The 25,745-nt window shown below is 38.6% G+C and overlaps 4 protein-coding genes across 9 annotated transcripts in view; 3 read left to right on the top strand and 1 right to left on the bottom strand.

Moving 5' to 3' along the window:
• The window catches only part of LOC121730070 (solute carrier family 12 member 4), a 371,671-nt gene that overhangs the window by 138,151 nt on the left and 207,775 nt on the right, over nt 1–25,745 (bottom strand). The gene's annotated exons all lie outside the window — the stretch shown is intronic.
• Nucleotides 1–25,745, top strand: part of LOC121730093 (trypsin CFT-1-like) — a 68,862-nt gene that overhangs the window by 33,631 nt on the left and 9,486 nt on the right. The window lies entirely within an intron of this gene.
• LOC121730101 (trypsin, alkaline C-like) lies at nt 8,060–13,519 on the top strand. The gene is made up of 4 exons (XM_042118946.1): nt 8,060–8,126; nt 11,137–11,305; nt 12,614–12,869; nt 13,223–13,519. The coding sequence occupies exons 1-4, from the start codon at nt 8,078–8,080 to the stop codon at nt 13,517–13,519; spliced, it is 771 nt and encodes a 256-aa protein (XP_041974880.1). The 5' UTR covers nt 8,060–8,077.
• On the top strand, nt 18,136–23,588 carry LOC121730102 (trypsin, alkaline C-like). Its single transcript, XM_042118947.1, has 4 exons — nt 18,136–18,198; nt 18,342–18,510; nt 20,395–20,650; nt 23,178–23,588. The coding sequence occupies exons 1-4, from the start codon at nt 18,150–18,152 to the stop codon at nt 23,472–23,474; spliced, it is 771 nt and encodes a 256-aa protein (XP_041974881.1). The 5' UTR covers nt 18,136–18,149; the 3' UTR covers nt 23,475–23,588.

The following is a 25,745-nucleotide window of genomic DNA, read 5'->3' as shown; positions in this document are numbered from 1 at the left end:
TTTCTGCTTTTGACTATTCCATACCCACCCCCACTTTAGAGCATTCATTTACTAGGCTAGTCGGTAATCCGTACGCTGCCAATTCAGAGGATGTACTGCGAAAAAATTATCCGTTTGATGCGAGACGTCCGTTGCGTACGATACCGACCTGTGGACGCTTACTTTTAGGCGTTACGTCACAACTGGGAGCCTACCACCACCGTCTAGTAAGCGACACCGTTTGACAAATGAGCAATATTACTTTAAAGTTTTAGCTAGCGATCGTAAAAAAGTTGATATTTCACAGCAGATTTAACAATGCTTTGCATTTTTTACTGTTTTTAGTAAATTATATTCAATAAATATTTTAGTAAGTATATTCAATCGTATTTTAAAGAAATGTATGAGAAAACAATAAAACCTTTAAAATCTTACCTTTTCTGGATTTTACCGTACATTTGTTACTTTAGAAAAATTGTTTATAATAAGCAATGATCTGGTTCATTAGATTGTAACAAGCTTGTAGCGTTGATTTATTTTTTTGAAAACCGAACTGTTCGCTTTTTATGATAATAATATTATCTTTTTTTTAAGCGAGTGATTCTTCTATGCAAAGCTTTTTAAAATATTTTTGAAATATAGGAACAAGCGTAATAGGTCTATAATTATTAAGTTGTTTTTATCACTCTTTTTGTGTAGAGGCTTGATGACTGACAATTTTTTGAATTTATCTGGAAAAGTTCCTTCACAAAATGATTGCTTTATTAGATACGTTAGGATTGGGGCCAAGCCAACACGTGTTTACACTTTTTTATTATTTTTGTGGACATCTCATCATGACCTACATATATTGTTTTTAGAGAGTCAATTATTTGAAGAGTTTCTTTACATGTACACGGTTTTTTTTGTTTTATTACATTTTTATCTATGTCGCAATATGTTATGCTTCTTGGTCGCAATGAATTTATTTTTATTATTATTTGTGTTTTGTAGTTAATGATATTGAGTACCTACCTTTGTATTAAAAACATGTGTGTTTGTGACAGTCGCAATTCTAATAATTGTTAAATTACTTATTTAAATATTTTAGTGTAATTATTAGAGTATGTACTTACTTGACATTTGTTATTATTATTATTGATTTTTTTTTAATGTTGTGTATAGTATTTATTGGACTGCATGGTAAAATGTTACTTCTTTTGTTTATTATTGTTAACTGTATTACTCACTTTGCTGTCTGTTACTATACCGAATAAATAAATAAATAAGAAAATACTTTTATTATTAGGCATGTCAAATATTTGGTTATTAATTAATAGAATTAGAATGTATGTCCAAATTTGATGTATCAATAAAATAATTATTAAAAGCATTTGCTATTTCTTGCGGATTATCTATTATATTCTTGTTAATATTAATTTCTTTAATAAATGTTTTGTCATTGCACTGATTAGAATATTTTTTGATAATGTTCCATGATAGGCCTGGAGATACTGACACAAAATTCTTGGTTATTTGTACCAGTATGGCGGTTTTACAGGAGTATAATTACGTAAAGGCAAAAAGGAAAATGATGGTCATAGCGCTCGCACTGGCAGCCCAAACGCGTAGGCGTTAATCGAACGTGTCTTAAAAAATAATAACGGTCATATTTTGTCAAATACTTTCCAAAAATTTAAATGCCATACTGGTACAAATCGTTTGGCGAAAAGAAAAAAAATTACACCTTTGCAGTGGTATGGCGGCCATTAGGCGCTGTCGGAAAAGTATGGCAAGGTGATTTTCGTGAATGGCTACTCGACGATGATTAGCTATGCAAAAATTAGCCTGGTACAAATAGTTCAATTTTTTTATTAAAATTAACGTATTCGCGTCGGTATGGCGGGCTGTAAGCCGCACCCGACAAGTATGGCATTGCGCTTTCGCCTACTTATTTTTTTTCGACTATCTGAAAATACAAGCATTTTTGTGGAACAAATCGTTCGACACTCGTTATTTATACGACACGTTCGATTAACGCCCACGCGTTTGGGCTGCCAGTGCGAGCGCTACAACCATCATTTTCCTTTTTGCCTTTATGTAATTATACTCCTGTAAAACCGCCATACTGGTACAAATGACCAAGAATTTTGTGTCAGTATCTCCAGGCCTATGAGGCTTTACATTTATTTTACGAATTTTCAATATACTTGCTGTGGTAATTTTTTTCGGCGTGCCTAAAACATGTTCTTAGTATTTTGAATATCTTTTATATCTATTTTTTGCTATTTCAGATTTATTCTTATAATATTGTTACTTGTAACTTTCGTTACGTTTTGCTGCAAATTTTTAGGGCTTTGGTAATCCAACTAGGTACGGTTTTCTTATAAATATATGTTTTAAAGCGAATGACAGGAAGGCAAAGTAAGTATAATAATAAAAAGAGGTCATAAAAAATGTTGAAAGCGTCATTGTAATCAGTTATGCGTTAAGAAGAGAGTGAATATTATTAATATTAATAATATTCACTCTCATGACTCCATAGTATTAGGAGGGGAAGTAAGTTATCTTCGGCACCGCGCGAGGCTTGTATGTGTGCGCTATAGTATCGATGCGTCGCCACGTACGGCACACAACAAAATCTCGGCGGTACCAGCCTAGTAAAACTGGCCGAGATTTTGTTGTGTGCCGTACGTGGCGAGTGGCGACGCATTGATACTATGGCGCACACATACAAGCCGCGCGCGGTGCCGAAGATAACTTACTTCCCCTCCTTTTACTATAATAATAATAATAATAATAATTATTTTTGCAACACAAATACACATTCACAAATTTTACAGATTCATACAGTTACAAAATAAACTTTCATATTTACATAGACTCAAAAAAAACCCATGTGCGAATAATCAAGGATAAGACATACAAACACTATCTGATATACAAATCATAAACAACACTACCTTTATGTGATCAATGCAGCAGGCAAAGGAGAGTCAGCTGTGCATCAGTATCATAATAAGTATAGTTACTTATAATTTTTTGTTAGTAAATAGTAGTCCCCAGGTACATACATTATGTCTTCACCGTACAATAAGTATACCCATATTTATTGTATGCAGGCACATTGCATTATGATACACATTCACTCATATAAGATATTTTGCAAAATAAGTAAGTAATAAAATAATAATACTTTGAAGTAAACAATGTCGACATGAAGGTTTTCCCACAATTATTAGGTACTTCTCATATCCAATGATTGACACATGCTAATAATAATAGTCAATGTATATCATTCTACTTACGTACCAACGTATGTACTCACATACTGTACCTAGCCCTACGAATGACTTCTTGGGATCGGAAACTTTGCCACTAGGTACATCTATACTCACTACACTAGGTTACAACAATAATTATCATTGTGAATTGTAAGTAAGTACTTACCTAATTTATCATAATCTATGATGGGTCGTTATAGTTAAGCATTTATATCCACCAGTAGGTGCGAAGCCAACACAGCCCTTTTTGCGATGCGATAATGTAGTTTATAGGGAAACATTGTTTAAGCATTATTTTTGCACTTGCACAATTGATGGATACCTACTAGCTATACATTTTCAGTTTTCGCAATAAAACCACACTTTCTAAGAAAACATTGCATAACGATAGCAAAGAAATTCTATTAAGTAAGTTTTACAAGTAAACGAGTTATTCTCGCGCAACTAATAAAATGTCGAAGTGAACAAGAAAGTTGGGGAAATGGGATTGTGGGAACAAGTGGGGGCGAAGACGTGTGGAGTTGCGGGCTTTTTCCGCGTCTCTGCAACTATTCAACTTATCCGCTTGATATATAGTCGCGTTATGATTCGTTTATCATCGTGACGATATCAGTACCTAATTTTGTAATGTCATTAATGATTCACATTTATCACACAAGTTATCTCGCTTCAACTCCAAAGCAGCCACATGTGGCCGCGAGAACAATAGATTTCCAAGAATCTGCGATCGAAGGATTAAGCGATAATCTCCTATTTAGTACGGTACAATAAATTATATCTATGATTTACTTGCGAAAGCGCGCGACTTTGTTCGCAAAACTATTATAAGAGAGTTTTCTTAATAAGGGCAGTTATATCGTGCTATGACGTCATTCGTTAGCTTTCTATTAATTCTTTCCTGTCATGGCCTTTGTTATTATAATTTATTTATAAACTAGGTAAGCTATAAAGTATTTATAGAGATTTTCAGCTTCTATACTGTACTCGGCGAAACGGTGCGCTAGCGGTCATTGACATTTTTAGTCTAGGCGCTAAATGAAAAATGCTGTATTTACGCACTGGTACAACTAATATATATTCTGTGACTGTAGTTAGAATATTTAAGAATAAAACTGACCTCTTATTACAGATTCATCGGAAAACCTCTTGGTAACTCTTAGAATGATAATCTCCAACTTTTTATGAGTTCGAAGTGATATGCTTCATATTCAGTTCAAAATTCAAATCGAGTATTCATAATACGATATCGCCCTTAGGCTGGCTTCTCACGGCGTGTGATATCACAAGCCGCGCCGCGCCGAGCCAGCTATTACGAGCGAGCACGAGCCACAGGCGAGCACGAGCCACCCCTTCTCACGGCGCGTTATATCACAAGCCGCGCCACGCTGACAAACATTCAAGTAAAATTAAACTTTATTAACACGATTATAGATATCATTTTGCTCTAACGGCCGTTCCCAATATTTGATCTATATCTGGTTTTGCCCTACTAGAGATAAGAATAACTCACATTAGACATTAGAGACATATATTTTAATTTTTATATCAATTGTGAGCTATTTCTATCTCTAGTAGGGCAAAACCAAAGATAGATCAAATATTGGGAACGGCCGTAAGTCACTACGTTAAATTAGTAAATTTTAATGAAATGCAACTTTATTCACTAGGCAATTAGGCTGCATTTCAATCTATGCCGCTAATTTTATTATATTAAGTTTAATTCCTTTATTTTGATAACAGATGCCGCTGCTTGGCGGCTACATCGCGCTATAGCTAGCACGAAGATATTTGTTATACGTATAAGGTGATTAACTAGTATTAAGTTATTTCCATTCACACTCACTCCAGGGTGTTGTAGAATTATCATGCCAGAGCGATTTTAGTCCCAGGGTAGCCGTACAGACGGATTTTGTGATGCTCGAACAGAAGCGTCATTCTTCCACCAGTACAAGTGGAAACATAATAATAATTATTATTGTGAATTATAAAACTAGTATAGCATCACGGGGAACTGGGAAGGTTTTGAGCAATTATTATTATTCGGAATCGTACATCCTGCAAGCTTTCGTCATCATTCCACGCGAAAAACATGCCATCATCAATCCTCATCACCTTGGTGAGTGGCAGTCTTCCACCGTGCATTTTTTGCGTAACATCCTGCCATGCACTGTTAAACTCAGGAATTATTCTGAACTGCCACCAGTATTTGAGGACCAATACACGCCATAGGAATTTAGTCCCAGCCCCCAGGGTATCCCACCCTGGGACTTACATCCCTCTGGCGTGATAATTCTACAACACCAAGAATGAGTGTTAGTGAAAAGAGTTTCATATTAGTTAATGACCTATAATAAAAATCTTCGTGCTAGCTATAATAGCGCGATGTAGCCGCCAAGCAGCGGCGTCTGTTATCAAATAAATGAATTACACTTAATTTAACAAAATTAGCGGCATATATTGAAATGCAACCTAATTGCCTAGTGAATAAAGTTGCATTTCATTAAAATTTACTTATTTAACGTAGTGACTTAGAGCAAAATGATATCTATTTTCGTGTTAATAAAGTTTCATTTTACTTGAATTTTTGTCGGCGTGGGGCGGCTTGTGATATCACGCGCCGTGAGAAGGAGTGGCTCGTGCTCGCCTGTTTGCTCAAGCCGCGCCTTTGAAGTTACCGACTTTAATCGGATCGGGACGCGGCTGCACGAGCCACGCCGCACCACCCCTTCACACGGCGCGTGGCTCGAGCGGGCGCGGCGCGGCTCGTGGTAGCATGCGCCGTGAGAACGCAACCACGCCACCACTTTCTTCAGTCGCGTGGCTCGAGCTGGCGCATGATATTAAACGCGCCTGCTCGAGCCAGCCCGAGCCACCCCTTCACACGGCGCGTGGCTCGAGCGGGCGCGGCGCGGCTCGTGGTAGCACGCGCCGTGAGAACGCAACCACGCCACCACTTTCTTCAGTCGCGTGGCTCGAGCTGGCGCATGATATTAAACACGCCTGCTCGAGCCAGCCCGAGCCACCCCTTCACACGGCGCGTGGCTCGAGCGGGCGCGGCGCGGCTTGCGATAATACGCGCCGTGAGAAGGCACCATTAGACTAGGAACATCTGACACTTCATTGTCAATCGCGGTTTATATAGAAAATGACATGTTTTTTGACAGGAAGGCAATTACCGCTACAGCTGTCTCGATTCCCCGAGTACACCTTAACATACCTTTGCCCTGACACTTTAAATGCTTACGATTAAAAATAATTTCGTTGGCCAAGTTAGTTTTTTTTAAGTACCGCCGCTGCTAGCGGCATTTCTTGCTCTCCCTTAAGCTCGGAGTCTTCCATTGGTGGTGCAGAGGCTGGTTGGTACCACTCAGATTCGGATGGAAACAGAGCAGATAAAGCTCTGTTTCGGAGGTCCGGTGCGATTGTCTGTGTTATTAGGGACCCAGACCCCAGTAGGGCGCAACTTTTGGCGAACCCATATTTTGTAGGGCTTGTCCCATGAGTCCTGTTCGAGAGTATACAGCCACGCATGCCAAGCGTCAGCCTTCGCCTGGGAAATGGCATCACGAAGGGCGAGGCAGACCGCGCGGTATGCGTCGTACAGCACTTCCTCCTACTGCTGGTTTCTAATACGCCGTCTGCGATATCTCTTGTAACGGCGACAGGCCGCCGTGCATTCTTGTTGCAGAGAATTCAGCTCCGGACGCCACCAATATGCTTGGCGCCGTGGTCTTAAGGGCCCAACACGTGGTATAGAGGCATCGCAGACGCCGCGCATAGCCCTTTTTAGCCACTACGCGCATTCGTCGACGTTATTGGAGGGCCGCGGTGTCCAGGATGCAACAATAGCAGCTTCCTCCGAAAGCTCCAGATTCATTCTGGAGCTTTCGGAGGTGATCTATCAACGCACAGCCTAAACCACTGGACCGATCGGGCTGAAATTTGGCATGCAGGTAGATGTTATGACGTAGGCATCTGCTAAGAAAGGATTTTGATAAATTCCAACCCCAAGGGGTTCAAATAGGGGATGAAAGTTAGTATATAATAATACTTCTTAACGCGAGCGAAGCCGCGGGCAAAAGCTCGTCTGATATAAAGGTGGTCCGATATAGTTTCAACCCCTAACGGCCGTTCCCAATATTCGATGTATCTCTGGCCCTTTGCCTTACTAGAGATAGGAATAGCTGACAATTGACATAAAATAGTCTCTAATGTCTAATGTGAGCTATTCCTATCTCTAGTAGGGCAAAACCAGAGATAGATCAAATATTGGGAACGGCCGTTAAAGAACCTGCCAACCGTTGGTTCGACGAGCGATAGAAGGGCTATCCAGGATAAGGTCCACTATCGACTCTCCCTGCCACCGCACACTGGTGCTGACAGTACCTCTATTGGCGAGTACTAAGCCGGTTTTTGTAAACCAGTCTGCGACCGCTCTGCCTCTGGCATTCGTCGCCGGTGAACGATATACATACCTAAGCCTTGAAGGTGACGATTCGGATGCGATTTCGATTCGATTTCGAATCGATTTAAAAATTTCGACTCTAAGGAAGTTACACTGAAGTTTGCTTCTCAGAAATGCGTAATTTCTTATTCACGCAGGCGCGGCCGCGGGATGAAGCTAGTATAATATTGTAATAAGCTTCCGTTTTTTTAATCTGAGTAGTTTATCGTTAAATTACGAGTCATTGTTTATGAGCCCATAGATTAAAACTCAGCAAAAGATAATTCGTGGGTAAAACCAAACACTGAACCATGATAATACTTTATCGTATCAATATATTAGTATAAATTGCTGAAATAGTTTTTGTAAAGTCAGTGAAGTGCATAACAAAATGCGTGCTGTATTCCTGCTGTTGGCTCTCGGCCTTGCTGCTGTAGCGGGTAAATTAAAACCTATTTTTTTTTAATTAGGTAACACTATTTTGGAAGAATTCAACAAATCGACACTATAATTATGTAATTTCAAAATTCTTTAAATTGCATAAAGTTTTATTATATTGGTTACAAATTACAATGATTCCGTGTACTATTATGACTACCGCGGGTGTAAAACACCCGGTTCTTAAATTGGAAAATAATGACTTAATTAAAATCTTAATATTGCCAAAATGGACTCAAAATGTTATTCGGACTTTTAACCCAACAAACAAAACTAGAGATCGCCCAATGGTCGAAATTCGACCATAGTTTTAACGACATTAGAACTACTAGCTATATTTTGTAAAAAATAATATTGACTATTGTCTCTGGGACCCAGCTGATCTCAGACTGGCCGTGTAAGCATTGTCTGATTGTATCTCATTAAAAAAACTATAATCCATTTTCAATTTGTCAACTTGTTGTCAACAGACTTCAACCATAAATAAAAGAGTATAACTCGTATGCATAGGCTTGTCACTCAAAAATCTGTCATTTCTCATGTGTGTGTGTGTTGTAGTGTGTGTAATGTTTTATTTGTTAAAAAAATGTATGATAAAAGCATAATTTCAAAATAATATTAGCTCGATGCACTCCTTCGCCATATAAACTATAACTGTGCAAAATTTCATGCACCTACGTTTCCCCATTTTTCGTAAAAAGGGTTACAAAGTTTTTCGTTCGCGTATTAATATTATGATATGCATAAAAACAATGATATTCTATGCTACTAACGTAACTAGATTGGAAGTTTACGGTAGCAACGCGTTGCCACTTCGAAGATGCCTGCAGGCATATCTCACATACATAATGACATAACGAATATATGACTTGACATTGTCTTTTGAACAAAAAAGTGGTTACGCATTTCTGAGAATCTTTTGTAAGACATTGCTACTCTAGTATTTTAGAAACTCATTGCATAAAAACCTCATATTTACTTTAAAAATACCTTCTATCATGAAAATTAAAGCGGAATGCTGAAAACTCAAGAAATATTACTACCTCTATGAAAAGTCTACTATATTGTATTTATACAAAAGTGTTTAAATTTATTAACGTCTTATAATTTTTTATAATCATAGAACAGACAATAATAAGGCGCACAAAAATATTTATGAACTTATAAAAAATATATCTTCTTTTTGTAATGAAATTTCCATAAAATTTGTATTTTATAAAGTTTGTATGTCACGAAATAAATTATCTATAAGGCAAAAAAAATAATAAGTACAATTTTATATCATAACTAGCTGTCTCGGCAAACGTTGTTTTGCCCATATTATTTTATTGAAGTGACTTATATAAGTATGGCGGACTATGGCGCCATGGTCGTCCGACCTGGCTCTCTTAGGCATTTTCAAATATTTAAGAAAATGTTAATAGCGTGTAATATTCTAGCTCTAAAAGAACTAAAAGATCTAAACTCCCCTTGATGACGCCCACTTTGCAACGGGCCGTGCAGTAGAAATCGTAATACATATTTTAATTTCGCCATAACTTCAAAACAAACTTCAAATTTTAGTCATTTAAGAGGGCGACTAACCCCAAAAATCAAACATCGTCCTTCTCTCTTCACACTCACGCCCGTCTTTCATATGCCAGGTGAAAAAGAACGACGCGGATTCTGCGCCAAATTAGTTTTTTCTCAATAACTCGATAAATATACCTACAACATTTTAAAAATCCGCTAGGTCGATCTCTCAATGATAGAATGTTATACAATGTGTTAAAATATTAACTTAGTTCAATGCACGGTTATGGCAATAAATGAATTTTTTCTATCGAGAAAATTTTAAGATATCATGTTTTTGCTCAGATCGAATTCTGTAGTAAGTATCTAATTTTAGACAATTCGGGGCTTATTTTCAAGTATAAAAATAAATTATAAAATTGACACTTTAGGGTTAGTCGCCCCCTTAAAGACCAAATATTATCTACATAAACTGTACGTTTAGTGATTAAATAATTTATATTGATAAGGATTAATAGCATGAGTAAATTAAACGCGTTTAAATGTAGTCTAAAAAATTAAAGATTTTTTAATTAAAAAAATGTTGTTGTGCCTCTCTCGACATAGACAGGTATAGTGTGTCGCGTACTTTTTTGTAGACATTTATAAGATCTACAATTAATAAGTACATTTTATGGTTCTATCTTTTATATAGTTTAGGCAGCGTACGCATAATATAAGTGGGAGAGCCATGCTTCGGCACGAATGGGCCGGCTCGATTGGAGAAATACCACGTTCTCACAGAAAATCGGCGTGAAACAGCGCTAGCGCTGTGTTTCGCCGAGTGAGTGAGTTTACCGGAGGCCCAATCCCCTACCCTATTCCTTTCCCTACCGTCCCCTATTCCCTTCCCATCCCTACCGTCCCCTATTACCCTATTCCGTCTTAAAAGGCCGGCAACGCACCTGCAGCTCTTCTGGTGCTGCGAGTGTCCATGGGCGACGGAAGTTGCTTTCCATCAGGTGACCCGTTTGCTCGTTTGCCCCCTTATTTCATAAAAAAAGTTACTTTTCCGGTCGATTTTTTACACCTCGTCTCTGAAAAACCTAAATATCTTACGGAAACCTATTTTTTTCTAAATAAAATTTAGCCTATGTTACTCGTGGATAATGTAGCTTTCGAATGGTGAAAGAATTTTAAAACTCGGTCCAGTAGTTTTTGAGCTTTTTCATTACAATTTTTCATTACAAAAAATCAAAGTTTTCCTCTTTATAATATTAGTGTAGATAACGTAAACAAAATCGAAATAAGCTTAGAAAGTTCAGCTTGACAGCCTTTTTTGGCGATAATACTTCATGCATCACTTAGTGAATGACTTTTTCCTGTGGATGGACCACAGGAAAAATCAGACTTGTCGATGTCCAAAGTAGTTTTTGAGACAGCCTATCCCAAATGATACATAACAACTCTCTCTTAAGGGTTAAAATTGACGATTTGTAAGCTAACTCAATGTATTTTCAGCTGTCCCGCAAAACCCACAAAGGATAGTGGGTGGATCAGTCACCAGCATCTCCGAATATCCCTCTATTGTGGCTCTGCTGTTCTCCTGGACAGGATCCAGCTACACCCAATTTTGCGGTGGTACCATCATAAACAACCGTGCTATCCTCTCAGCTGCTCACTGCTTCGAGTAAGTTAACTTTGGAGGTAAACTTAAATTTAACTAATTATTATAAGTGAGGAAGTGTAGAAGATTTATCCGCATTTATCCCACTTTACAGCTAAAAAGCTTGGCACATGATGGACCAATACAAATGATTACGAAGAAGGCGAGGGGCTTGTTTTGTTAGCGAGGCGTGTTTTTTTTTATTTCCCTCGTACGTAATACAGGTCAATATTTACAAAAATAATATGTTTTCTACATTGGCTTGATTTTTTTTTTTCTTACATTCCTTGTCTCCTAATAATTCTCTCTGACATTTTTGTGTTACCGTGCTATTTTACATATCAATGCACCCTTATTAAATATTTCTCTTGATACATAATATTATCAGTTTATGTTATTATCTCTATTTTCATTTAAGTACATTTTTTTCCTTACATATTACCCCTTTAGTCCGAAGTGTCCAACACGTAATTAGTTTGCATATAAATTATATCAATATAATTATTTTGCAATTTTGTAGTAGCTATGTCGCGATTACAATAAGTGCATATTTTACATTTTTGTGCCTTATAGTGCCATTAGTAATGTTAAGTAATATACCTAATTTATATAATAATACAGTAAGCTATACACTGTAGAACGAGGCGTGTAGCGAGGCGTGTTGTGATTGTGCAAAGTGCATGTTATAAACGGCTTCTCAGTCATGCCTCCAATCATAGATAATACAATAAAATATACAGAGACCTCCAATAATTATGACTATCCCAACATAAGGGCAACATCCTCCAATATTGTTAATTTGGCTTTAGCTTAGCAATTAATAACTTTATTTCCGTGGTCCCCTATAAGTTCTTTGACTGTCGGTCATTGCAACTTTGTACTGTCTCTCGTTTTTATGGGGAGGGAAATTGAAATCTTCCTACTACTCCTATTTTCTTCTTATTAATTTCGTTGCGGTTAGCATGTCCCTCGGATTCCCTGAGATCATATCAAAGGGTTTTCGTGGTTGAATACCGCTGTCGATCCCCCTGTAGCCAAAGTCCCTTTCGTTAAAAACGATGACGAAATTCGTTATCAAAATGTACGGGATTTGACATTAGTCTTCGCAAGCGAAATGTCATTTAGCGATGACTTATGTCAAACCGCATACATTTTGATAACGAATTTCGTCATCGTTTTTAATGAAAGATACTTTGTCTAAGGGGGCTGGTGACACAGGAGATACAGTGGTGGGAATGTGTGATGGGCCAACGCCCGTTTAAAAAACAAAGGGCCTTACGCCTTTACGAGTATTTTTTTATACGCCTTTACGAGTATTTTTTTTTTTAACAGTGGTGATGCAGCCTGGCAATGGCGCATCCGTGTCGGTTCCACCAACGCCAACAGCGGCGGAGTCGTCCACAACACCAACAGGATCATCAACCACCCCGGCTACAGCCGCTTCACCATGAACAACGACATCGCAATCCTGCATTCCGCCTCCGTCTTCACCTTCAACAACAACGTCCGTCCTGTCAGCATCGCCGGCCCCAACTACAATCTCGCTGACAACCAAGCTGTTTGGGCTGCAGGATGGGGAGCTACCAGCGTAAGTTTAATTTGGAATATCTTACGTCTCTATCCTTCCCAATTTTAAATGCGACAGCGTGTTTTTTTTCTTTAATGAAATAAGGGGGCAAACGAGCAAACGTGTCACCTGATGGAAAGCAACTACCGTCGCCCATGGACACTCGCAACATCAGAAGGTCGGTCTGTTGCCTCTTTTCGCTTAGATAGCTAAAACCACTGAATCGGAAATGGTCATAGAAGAGCTTTCATGAACATAACATTTAAATGGTAAGGGAGACCGTCTGGTAATATCTAGTTTGGGAAACTAATCAACATAACTGGGGTCAAAATAGAAAATAAAATATTATTAATATAAAATATGTGTTTTTGTAGGTCGGAGGCCCTAGTTCTGAGCAACTCCGCCACGTCCAACTCTGGACCGTGAACCAGAACACCTGCAGGTCTCGCTACTCTGAGCTGCGCTACACCATCACCGACTTGATGCTGTGCTCCGGCTGGCTCGACGTCGGCGGTCGCGACCAGTGCCAGGGTGACTCCGGCGGTCCTCTCTACCACAACGGCATTCTTGTCGGTGTCTGCTCCTGGGGCGAACAGTGCGCTCTCGCCCGCTACCCCGGCGTCAACGCCCGCGTCTCCAGATTCACCGGTTGGATCCAGAGCAACGAATGAACTTCTACAAGCACAATTAATGACGCCCCTGTAACTGTTCAGAAGACCTTGACAATCGTATTCTTTGTGATGCTTTTAACAAACTTTTAAAGTGAAATAACTTGCTATTTCAATACTTATTATGTTTTCTTTTTTACTGTCCCTTTGGTGCCTTCTTTTACATCTTTAGTACCTGGATGACCGAGCTTTGCTCGGTACCGTACTCGTATCGCAAACACTCATTGACTTCGTGTTACTTAATAACGCCATCTGCTGGTCGTTAAAACAATTAGTTGCTGACAAAATAGTATTATTATTCGCCAATAGATGTCAGGAAGAGTCATATTTTTCAGTTTATCAATTATCGATAAAACACGAATAAACAGACATTTTCTGAAAATGATTCCTAGCTAGATCGTTTTATCGCCCCCGAAACCCTACTACTAAACTATATACTAAATTTCATGAAAATCGATGGAGCTGATTCCGAGAAGAGAGGGAGAGCTCTACGGGAAGTAGAGCTAAAATTCACCAGATAGCTTTTTCATCATTTTGAGATACGAGCGTTTAAAGTTTTTAAATTTTCAAAAAATTCCTGCAAATTTCTGTTGAGAGATATAAACTTTTTCTTTTTGCTTTTGCTTGGATGGTATACCAAAGTTATTTAAACAATAATTTTTAATGAATTTAAATGTATTTTTATAATAAATATTCAATAAAAACTACTTTAGTGACTTTTCGCCCTTAACGTTTCTTTCATTAGTATAATTTTATTGCTTGTTAAGTGCATTTAGTGAGTTTTCGCATAAAAACTGAAGAAATAAAAAGGGTTATAAGTATGCTTAGCTAATTTTCAACTAAATAAAAATTAATAATGCTCACTTAGTGAAAAGTTGAAATTTTTGTTTCAACTTTTCACTAAGTGAGAAGAACACTATGAGAAATAAAAAGGGTTATAAGTATGCTTAGCTAATTTTCAACTAAATAAAAATTAATAATGCTCACTTAGTGAAAAGTTGAAATTTTTGTTTCAACTTTTCACTAAGTGAGAAGAATACTAGAGTGATAAAAACAACATTTTAATCAGTAATCCTTATAAAATTCACAGCATGAAAACGAAACAAAATTATTATTTTTTCTATCATTCATAATTGGATACGGATATGGGGGACTGGCCGACGAGTAGTACCAGCCAACCCACTAAAACATTTGCCATAAGCCGTAAAACGGAGAGTGTCCTGAAACTATCTAACATAAGAAGCCCACCTCGACTGGCTGGTCTACCACATAAGGGATAGGATTTCCAACAAAATAAGGGAACTAAGGCCAACTGAAGCATTTTCATCGGCACCGGGACTGGGTCAGCTGAGAAGGTTCCCATATACACGCAAAACCCCTTAAGACATAGTCTTAGAACTTTTCAAAAAAACGTCTCTGCTCTTTTGTTCTACCGAAATCTGTATCCTGAGCCGAATGGAGGGTAGATCTTCCTCCCTGTTTCGCTCTTCGGCCCTTTTCTGTGAAATTACGGATTCACAGCTGATGTCATGCCGCTGCATCGCACACCTCAAGTCCTCCACAGCGCCACATTCGTGGCAGGCTGACGTAGGCTCTCCTGAATTATTAATATTACGTACATGCACGTGCCGAAACAACTGAGTCCGGTGAGCACCGTGCAAGGTGGAGCCGAAAGGTAAGAGATTCTCTGAGCTTTGAGAACTAGACGCAGAGTCTGAGTCTCTGTTGGCATTAAGCTTCTCACTTCCATTATCAGGAGCTACTGCTCTCTTTTTCCGCACCTGCCAACTCTGGCATTTTCCATTGGAGGTTTTTCACCTTGTGACCTTATCTCTTACGAGCAGGTGCAACTTGGCGAAGAACCCGCAACACACCCACAGCGGGTCCCCCTTTCATACCTGAATGCTCCTCCTCATCGAGTCGTGTTTCTCATGTCCGAGGATCTTGACCTCCCCCTTCTATGACCTTCCTTTATATAGTGTTACGCCAGCTATTTCTATCTGTGGCCACTTGAAAAGCGTTATAGACAACTCAAGTGTGGTGCGGATTTGATCGGGCCAACTCATGGGACAGCGGCCCCGCGGTCTTTTTCCCACAATCTTGCCAGTTATCATGAGTTTTTCAAGGTTGCCTCCTTTTTTCTGCCTATGTGTCCGAAATATTCTAAGATGTGTGATGTTTTCATGTATAGTTTAGCCAGAATGGATGCGTTGGTTCTGAAAGCAATTCATGGAATTCAGCGCATTTTCCTCCAGCAACACATCTCAAAGGCGTCGATGCGTCTTCGGTCTACAGCAGCGGATCCTTAAAGACTGATGAAGAATATGAGTGTGTGGATAAACTTCGTCTTTTTTGCATATTTTGTCTTTTCGGTCAGTTTTTTTGTGAAAATCTGGTTCACAGGAGCCGTTGTTCGTAATAGTAAACCCAAAGACGAATACGCTAACCACTTCCAATTTTAGAGCGCCAGTCATAGGTAGAGTGTTGCTTCTATCTATGACCATGATTTTGGTTTTCTCTTTATTAATAGAGAAGCCCAAGGTATTGATGGTTTGCTCCATTCTCTGAAACAGTTCTTGCATCTCGACTTCATTTGCAGCCAAGAGAGTAGTGTCATCCTTAATCCTTAATCTTCAATTGATTGCATTACATGTGTATACCTAAAATCTAAAGGTTTAGCAAAAACACTAAAACTTTATAACCTTTACGGATAAGACTTTTTGAGAAGGTGTCCAAAAATTATCTTCTTAACTTCCCTTACTTGAAAAAAGATATTTATAATGAAGGTAAGGTACAAATTTTAGTGAAATTATAACAATTACATAATTTTATGTCTCAATTCTCAACGTAAAAGACATGTTGTGAGGATTGTACTAAGCTGAAGGTTAACGTAAGAGACTGCATCGTATTTTAGAAGCATTTACACTATTTTTCTAACATGTTAAAATACTTACGTCCTTTAAATATTTTTTTACTAAAAAACCTGTCTAGACATTAAAAAATGTGTACTGTAAGGGACATCTTTTTAACGATAGAGGAATTTCAAGTAATTATGTATAAAAATGCTCTACAGTTTTTAAAGAGAGATAACCACTCTTTAAAAACTGTAGAGCATGGAATAATATTTTAAATGTCCATATGGTTGCTCACACACATTACGGCATTATCGCAACATAGTCGGCCTAGCCTAGAAGAATGAGAAGGTTAATTGCACCCTCCCCACCACCATACGTAGCTGTAGTCATTGGCGAGTTGATACTTGACGATATACATCCATTTGTTGCTCATCATTTAAAAGCGTCACTTAACAAATAACTTCTAATAGAGCTGCTGCGGTTCCGTAGTACGGTACCGCTAGTTTTTGATAATTTTTGTATAGCCAATGAATATAGATTTATGACGTATTTTACACTACTAACAACAACATCTCAGTCAGTCAGGAATTTGAACGAAAAGATCCTTTATACTTCGTCGAATACATTTTTTTAGTTGATCGACTACTACTCAATAACTTTGAAGTCTTCTTAGCCGTGATAATTTTTCTTTTAAATTCAGCACATTTCCTACTCCCGTGAATTTTCACATTTCTAGAAGCAAACGTTTAGCTCGTAAAAGGGGTTTAGCACTTTAAAACTTCATATTGCACAAATGAGAAAAAGCTTATCCAGGGGTAACGCATTTAACGTAACTTATTCATGCAACAACCATATCAGTTAGCCACAAATTAAAGTATATTATTATTTTTAGCAATATTCCACGAAATAAACCCCAACTTAGTACATGAGTGAGTGTACGCATAGGCATGCGCAGCACGGCATACACTCAATCATTTACTTACAGGTTGGTGTTTATTTGGCGGAATTTTGCTAAAAATATTAATATACAAAATTCTAGGCTATGGATTTCCGCAAAGTAACGCCTGATTCTATTGCCACAAATCGCTTACGCCGGATCCGGTCTCCGGATCCGGTATATTGGGACCGGATCCGGTACCCCTAAAATGACGCCGGATCCGGCGAATTTTCGGATCCGGTTTTCCGGGTTGCAATCCCTAGTTCCGTACCCAATTCCGCCTATTACTAAGACTTCAATTTCAATCGAGTCTCATACCAGAGATTTACGAATTTCTAATTTTAATTCGCGCTTTAAAAATTTTAAGAGCAAACTTTCATCGAAGTGTTAAAAAAATATCATGTGTGAACATGTGGATGTTCTAAAACACTGAATGGGGAGGCGGCTTAAAGAACAAACCTACGCGTCAGTGACGGAGCGTCAAGTTGCGTCAATTTGTCAAATGTGTTTTTTGTATACAAAACACACATTTGTCAACTTGACGCTCCGCTTCGCAGTTCCTGGTCGCGTAGGTTTGGCCTAAGCTTTATTCACGCAGGCAAGGCCGCGGGATAAAGCTAGTATAATATTGTAATTAGCTTCCGTTTTTTTAATCTGAGTAGTTTATCGTTAGATTACGGATCATTGCTTATGAGCCCATAGATTAAAACTCAGTAAAAGATAATTCGTGGGTAAAACCAAACACTGATGACTGAACCATGATAATACTATTATATCGTATCATCATGTTAGTATAAATTGCTGAAATAGTTTTTGTAAAGTTAGTGAAGTGCATAACAAAATGCGTGCTGTATTCCTGCTGTTGGCTCTCGGCCTTGCTGCTGTAGCGGGTAAATTGAAACCGATTTTTTTTAATTAACACTATTTTGGAAGAATTAACTATAATTGTGTCATTTCAAAAGTCTTTAAATTACAAAAAGTTTAATTATGTTTCCTAATTGACGATTTGTAAGCTAACGCATTGTACTTTCAGCTGTCCCACAAAACCCACAAAGGATAGTGGGTGGATCAGTCACCAACATCTCAGAATATCCCTCTATTGTGGCTCTGCTGTTCTCCTGGTCAGGATCCAGCTACATCCAAGTTTGCGGTGGTACCATCATAAACAACCGTGCTATCCTCTCAGCCGCTCACTGCTTCGAGTAAGTTAACTTTGGAGGTAAACTTATATTTAACTAATTATTATAAGTGAGGAAGTGTAGAAGATTGGGTAGGTAGTACTTTATCCGCCACCGTGTGGGCTTTTCTAGGCCACATCGCGAGGCGACCTAGAAAAGCCTGCATGTTTTGATGGGTCTGACACAGACAACCGTTGGCAAAGTTGCGGTGCGTTGATCGTGCCCGTAACTTTGCTAAGCGGTGAGTGGAGCACCATGGGGTTTTAGTGGGTAGTTCCTCGGAGAGTCCCACATACCCCGGCCGAAGTCCCCAATCCGGCGGGGATGCGTAACGCATTTCCCCATTTAATAAAAAAAAAAAAGGTGGTAAGTACTTTATCCGCATTTATCCCACTTTACAGCAAGCTTGGCCCTTGACGGACCAGTTCAAATGACTAGAGATCGCCCAATGGTCGAAATTCGACCCTAGTTTCAACTACATTAAGACTAAAAATATTCACTTTAACATTTTTTTTTCAACTCTTGTCTCTGGGACTCAGCTGATCTCAGACTGGCCGTGTAAGCATTGTCTAATAGTATCTAAGATTCAATAAAAAAAACTATAATCCATTTTCAATTTGTCACCTTGTTGTCAACAGACTACAACTTCAAGCATTAGTGTCCTAACCCACAATTTTTTTTGTTGTTAAATTTTGAATGCAGTCTTGTTCTAAATCATCTATAGAACATAACTGCATTCATAACTCAATACGTAATTTTTGTGTGGGTTAGTACACGAATGCTTAACAGCGTCCAAATAAAAAGTATAATTCGTATGTATAGGCTTGTCACTCAAAAATCTGTCATTTTTCCTAGTGTGTGTGTTGTTGTGTGTGTAATGTTTTATTTGTTAAAAAAATGTATGGTAAAAGCATAATTTCAAAATAATATTAGCTCGATGCACTCCTTCACCATATAAACTATAACTTTCCAAATTTTCATTCACATACGTTTCCCCATTTTTCGTCTTAAGGGATACAAAGTTTTTGGCTCACGTATTCATATATAGATTACGAAGAAGGCGAGAGGCTTGTTTTGTTAGCGAGGCGTGTTGTTATTACAACATGTTGTTATCGCATGCTATAAACAGCTTCTCAATCATGCTTTCAATCATAGATAATACAGAGACCTCCAGTAATGACTATCCCAACATAAGGGCAACATACTATACTCCAATATTAGTTTAGCTTTAGTTTAGGCGCAATTAATAACCTTATTTCCGTGGTGCTCCCCCTTAAGTTCTTTGACTGTCGGTCATTGCAACTTTGTGCTGTCTTTCGCTTTTATGGGGAGGGAAATTGGAATCTTCCTACTCCTCCTATTTTAATCTGTTTAATTTCGTTGCGGTTAGCGTGTCCCTCGGGCTCCCTGAGATTATATCAAAAGATTTTCGTGGTTGGATACCGCTGTCCTAGTGACACAAGAGATACAGTGGTGGCAATGTTTGGTGGGCTAACGCCCGTTTAAAAAAACAAAGGGCAACTTACGCCTTTATAATAATAATAATAAAATGCTTTATTCACACATAAATACAATGCACTGCACATACTAAAGCAAAAAAACAATAAACCAAAAGAAAAAAACTGTTTAACTAAAATAAAACAAACAACAAAACAAACAAAAAAAAAATGGCATCATTAGGCAGTGCATTGCGTAATGCCGAAAAAGATACCTATTTAGGTGTATTAGCACGGCGCAGAACACTGCAACGCGATACCTGATCTTCCGTGGTTCCTATATATTACGCCTGACGCACGACAGATTCAACATAAATAATAATAATATACATAATATAATAATATAATAAAATAATAAAACATCATTTAGACTACTTAAATAAGAGGTTTACGAGTATTTTTTTCTTAACAGAGATGATGCAGCCTGGCAATGGCGCATCCGTGTCGGTTCTACCAACGCCAATAGCGGCGGAGTCGTCCACAACACCAACAGGATCATCAACCACCCCGGCTACAGCCGCTTCACTATGGACAACGACATTGCAATCCTGCATTCCGCCACCGCCTTCACCTTCAACAGCAACGTCCGTGCTGTCAGCATCGCCGGCCCCAATTACAATGTCGCTGACAACCAAGTTGTTTGGGCTGCAGGATGGGGAGCTACCAGCGTAAGTTTAATTTGGAATGTGTCACGTCTCTATCCTTCTAAATGTTGAATGCGAAAGCGTGTCGGTCTATTGCCTCATTTCGCTTAGATAGCTAAAACGACTGAATCGGGAAAGGTCATAGAAGAGGTTTCATGAACATAAAATTTAAATGGGAAGGGGGACTGGGCTGGTAATATGTAGTTTAAGAAACTATGGTCGTATATCCTAAAAAGTCACCAATGGTCGTTTATCCTCGTTTTGAGTGCACCTCTTTAACAATTATAATATAGCATTAAAATACTTGGTGTTAGCATATCAAGCGAAGTCCAGTTCCGATGTCATCTAAAGGCCAAGGCCAAGTTAGTCTGGAAGAAGCTTGGTGTCCATAACAGAGCGAGACAGTATTTCAGTCCGGACCAACGCCTACAACTCTACATGGCGCAGGTTCGGCTTTATATATGGAATATATGATATTGAATGTACCGTAACTTCTTGGTGGAAATTCATGTTTCCCATCTGATGATGATTTTATCGAAACCGGTCGTGTAAAACATAATTGTTAATTAATAAAAGTGGGAAAAGTGCATGAAAAGTGTATATTATTACTGTCATAAGGAATATTATGTTCTCATCTCAATGCAGGAGCGCCAAAATACCAACTGCTCCCTCTGGATCGTATCCAACGAAGGGTCGCCCACTCGAATTGTTTGTTGACTGCCATAGTGTTTCAAACAGCTTGGACCCCTTGGAATTACGCCGAGATGTAGCTTCACTCTGCATCCTCTATCGGTTGTATCACGCCCAAGTAGTATTTTACTCCATTTAATAGTTTAAACATTTAGTTTACACGTGTACTTTTAGCATTAGACCCAGTTTCATCAAGCAATGTTAAATAAATAACGGCTTGTTAAATCAGTTAACGGCCTGTTAGAGCTATCGAGCGTTCCACCATACGCTAATGTCATGTCAAATCGCCTAACACGGTGTTAAATTTTAATTCCTGCTGGGGAGGTCCGTTAAATATATAACAGGCCGTTATAATAGTCAAAATAACAACTTTTTAAAGACAATATCCAATATCAATAAAATAATCTGTTTTGACTTTTGAGTGTTGCCGCCATGTTTCGCCACATCCTTACATATTATTTATTATTTTTCATGTTATGCATAATTATTTATTTTCATTTTGTCAAAAATTCAGCCCTCGGATTTTCCTTGACATTGCAAATACACTGACTTGTATCAAAATTACCAAGCCGAAATAAGTAATTAAAGTTTGTATCATGATTCATGTTTTCAGTTTTGACAGATCACAATTATTAACCTGGTAAATTAAAAAGAACTATCGTAGTGTAACAAACGTATGCGATCAGTGATATTTTAAGTTGGTCGCAATATCTACCAGATGACGTATTATACGAATAAGGTGAAAATGACACATTGCAGCCAACATGTCGTATTAAACTTGTACATTGCAATTTCGTCGCCTTATAACAAGAACGAATGAATTGAATGTTATTCACTCGTTGTTCACTTAACGTTGCATTTACTAATCCGCTGTTAAATTTTTACTGTGGGACATAAGTATTTTAACAGTCTGTTTAATTTTCCAAGGTCCGTTAAGTAATGCCTTGTTAGGATTTAACAAACAGAGGTTGGTGAAATTGGGTCTTAATGTAGTATTATTGTAAATCATCCGTGATTTTTATGCTGTATTTTTGCGATAAATTCACCTAAACCTATCTAAAGGCTTTAAATATAAGTGTAAATTTGATACATAAAAACTACAATTGGAAATATATTACACTACAAATACTCCATTAGTCAGCTAATATTATACAGGGGTAGATGTGAGCTAATATTTAGATGTTTATCATTCCACTTGTTCTAAAATATAGAACTAGCAATTTAAATGGTCAGTAGTGAACATTTACTTAAGAAAAAAGCTGTCATGTTTACTTGTTATACAGATCACAGCGTTAAAAAAAAGTTACAATGGTTGACATAGCCGTATTACATTTCCACCATATTTGTTTGTTAATCTAATATATCAAATTATTTATTTAATAGTTGTAACATAAAAACTATGTAGTTGTCACTTTTTTTACACGTAACAATTAATTAAGCTATTTAATTAAGTTTTTCCGTGGGACAGCCATTCTTTGGCACGAATGGGTCGGCTCGACCGGAGAAATACCACGGGCTCACAGAAAACCGGCGTGAAACAGCGCTTGCGCTGTGTTTCGCCGAGTGTGTGAGTTTACCGGAGGCCCAATCCCCTACCCTTTACCCTTCCCTACCCTCTCCTATTCCTTCCCTACCCTCCCCTTTTCCATTCCCTACCCTCCCCTATTACCCCTTAAAAAGGCCGGACACGCACCTGCAGCTCTTCTGATGCTGCGAGTGTCCATGGGCGGTGGTAGTTGCTTTCCATCAGGTGACCCGTTTGCTTGTTTGCCCCCTTATTTCATAAAAAAAACTAATCAACATAACTGGGGTAAAAATAGAAAATAAATTATTATTAATATAAAATATGATTTTTTTGCAGTTCGCAGGCCCCAGTTCTGAGCAACTCCGCCACGTCCAAGTCTGGACCGTGAACCATAACACCTGCAGGTCTCGCTACTCCGAGCTAAGCTACACCCTCACCGACAACATGCTGTGCTCCGGCTGGCTCGACGTCGGCGGTCGCGACCAGTGCCAGGGTGACTCCGGCGGTCCTCTTTACCACAACGGCGTTCTTGTTGGTGTCTGCTCCTGGGGTGAACTGTGCGCTCTCGCCCGCTACCCCGGCGTCAACGCCCGCGTCTCCAGATACACCGCTTGGATCCAGAGCAACGAATGAAATGCTAATAGCACAATAATGACGCCACTGTAACTATTCAGAAGACCTTGACAATCGTAATCTTTGTGATGCTTTTTATAAACTTCTAAAGTGAAATAATATGCTATTTCAATACTTATTATGTTTTCATTTTTACTGTCCCTTTGGTGCCTTCTTTAGCCCGGCCGCACATTGTCCGAATTCTGATCAGAAACACTTGAATTTCGCCAGACCGCCACCCCGCACACTATCCCAAATATCCTACCGGCGAGTTCGAGCTCACTCGGCTCAGTATAAAATGTAATGTCGGCTGTACACTCTCGCCGAGACACAGCGTGGCGGCCCGAGTGCGAGATTGTAAATGGGTGCGCTCGCCTCGTCTCGCCTGTCTCGGACCCTCTCGGTCCGGTGTCAGTATTATGCGCCCGAGACAAAGGGTCTCGCGAGGAAAGCGAGCGCATTACTGTACACTCTCGCGTTTTTCACTACTAGTCGCGCTGCTAGACAGTGCATAACAGAAAAATAACAATAATAAACGTCATTATCTGTCATTATCTGTGAGAAATAAAATTAAATAATATTATAGATATTTGATTATAGATTACATTGATATCTTTCGATGCATGGTGAATGGTGATCAATGATCATTGATCGTAGATACGTTTTCGACATTTTTTTTTATTTTTATTGTGTAAATATTTGGAAATTACTAATTATAATAAACAGAGAGCTACGGCAGCTGCAAGAGTGGTGTTTTCGTCCATCTCATAGAGAAAAATAATGGTCCATCTTCTCTGAGTTCATAACTGCGATTGAACTAAGCGAGAATGTACATGATCGCACTCGGGCAAGGGGCTCTCGCACGAGACTCTCGCCCGAGAGCTCTCGGCCAGAGTGAACAGTTGACATAAGAGACAGCGCGGACGTTCAACTGTTTCTGATCAGAAATTTCGGACAATGTGCGGCCGGGCTTAACATCTTTATAAAGTCTACATTAATTGCAGATGTCTGATGTAGATTATCCTCTCCTAAATATTATAGCGTTTACCTACTACTAAATTTCAAGGCAATGCTTGCTATTATGACTGAGACACCTATCAAATTTTAAAAATAAGAACTAATAACTACATAGACAACATCTGCATCACTGCCATTTACAATTTGCATATTCTCTATTAATGAAAATATTTACAGAACCAATTCAATATTCAGAGAAAATTAGGTCCAGGCGGATTATTAAATTTATCGTTACCGCACAAAAGATTGTAAAGGAATTTTATTCGGTTATTATAATATTATGTATGGCTTCGCCGTTTCGGTCGCGGAGGTAATGCGATTTGCGAATATATAGTTTATTATCTGAAGTTAGTAACGAAACAGCCAAGCCATTTATGTACTGACTAGCTGTTGCCCGCGACTTCATCTGCGTCAGTATATAATAGCAAACATAGATAATTTTCCCCATATTATTAGACTATTTTCCATTAATTCTTCCACCGATTCGTCGCAGAGTGATATTGCATTATGGCCTATGCCCTAGAGCAATGGTCACCGATTAGTCGCTCGGGGTCCATTTCCAGGAATGAACCTGACCTTCGCGGTCCGCACATTTTATAAAAAAATAATAATTTATTAAACAAAAGTAAGTAATTACTGAAATTACAAAAATCTGATGTTTGAAGTGAAACTGGTGCAAGCTATTGATATTAAAATTTAAATCCTGAAGATGTTTATCAGTAAGTCGAGACCGAAATTTATTTTTAACGAAGTTCATCCACGAAAATGCTCAGTCCGCACACAATGGGTCGGCGGTCCGGATGCGGACCGCGGTGCGCCATTTGGTGACCCCTGCCCTAGAGCCTTCATCATAGCCTAGAGCCATTATTGACATAAATTGACTATGCAGAGTTCCTGAGATTAGCGCGTTAAAACAAACAAAGTGTACTCTAATCCGAGCATTAACTCCTTGTCTAATGACTGTAATAATGTGCGTTAGGGAGATCGCAGACGACAGACTTTTTGTGCGATCGAGTCTGCGGCGCCCAAGTCTGTCGTCTGCGATGTCCCTATTGAGAACAAATCCTACTGCAAGTCTTGCAGTACCCCGACTACACAATTTTCGAATTTTGAAACAAATAGTACGGGAGCCCTACAACAATTTTTTTGTGATTTGTACTAGGTAATTTTTTGTGAGTAGCTACATTTTGATAAGACGAACAACATTTTTATTTTCGAAAAATTTCGAAAGTGGTAGCTAACAGAGATAGAAAGGATTTCATACTTTGACTTGAT

The sequence above is a fragment of the Aricia agestis genome, chromosome 9, assembly GCF_905147365.1.
Source record: "Aricia agestis chromosome 9, ilAriAges1.1, whole genome shotgun sequence".
NCBI classification, from domain to species: domain Eukaryota; kingdom Metazoa; phylum Arthropoda; class Insecta; order Lepidoptera; family Lycaenidae; genus Aricia; species Aricia agestis.
This window is presented reverse-complemented; position numbering and strand designations above follow the sequence as displayed.

Bases quoted from the DNA above. Each gene is read 5' to 3' on its own strand.
- LOC121730101 (XM_042118946.1), top strand. From the start codon at position 8,078: ATGCGTGCTGTATTCCTGCTGTTGGCTCTCGGCCTTGCTGCTGTAGCG. The intron at 11,306-12,613 runs GTAAGTTAACTT...TTTTTTTAACAG, and splicing joins TCAGCTGCTCACTGCTTCGA to TGGTGATGCAGCCTGGCAAT. The intron at 12,870-13,222 runs GTAAGTTTAATT...GTGTTTTTGTAG, and splicing joins CAGGATGGGGAGCTACCAGC to GTCGGAGGCCCTAGTTCTGA.
- LOC121730102 (XM_042118947.1), top strand. From the start codon at position 18,150: ATGCGTGCTGTATTCCTGCTGTTGGCTCTCGGCCTTGCTGCTGTAGCG. The intron at 18,199-18,341 runs GTAAATTGAAAC...TTGTACTTTCAG, and splicing joins CGGCCTTGCTGCTGTAGCGG to CTGTCCCACAAAACCCACAA. The intron at 20,651-23,177 runs GTAAGTTTAATT...ATTTTTTTGCAG, and splicing joins CAGGATGGGGAGCTACCAGC to TTCGCAGGCCCCAGTTCTGA.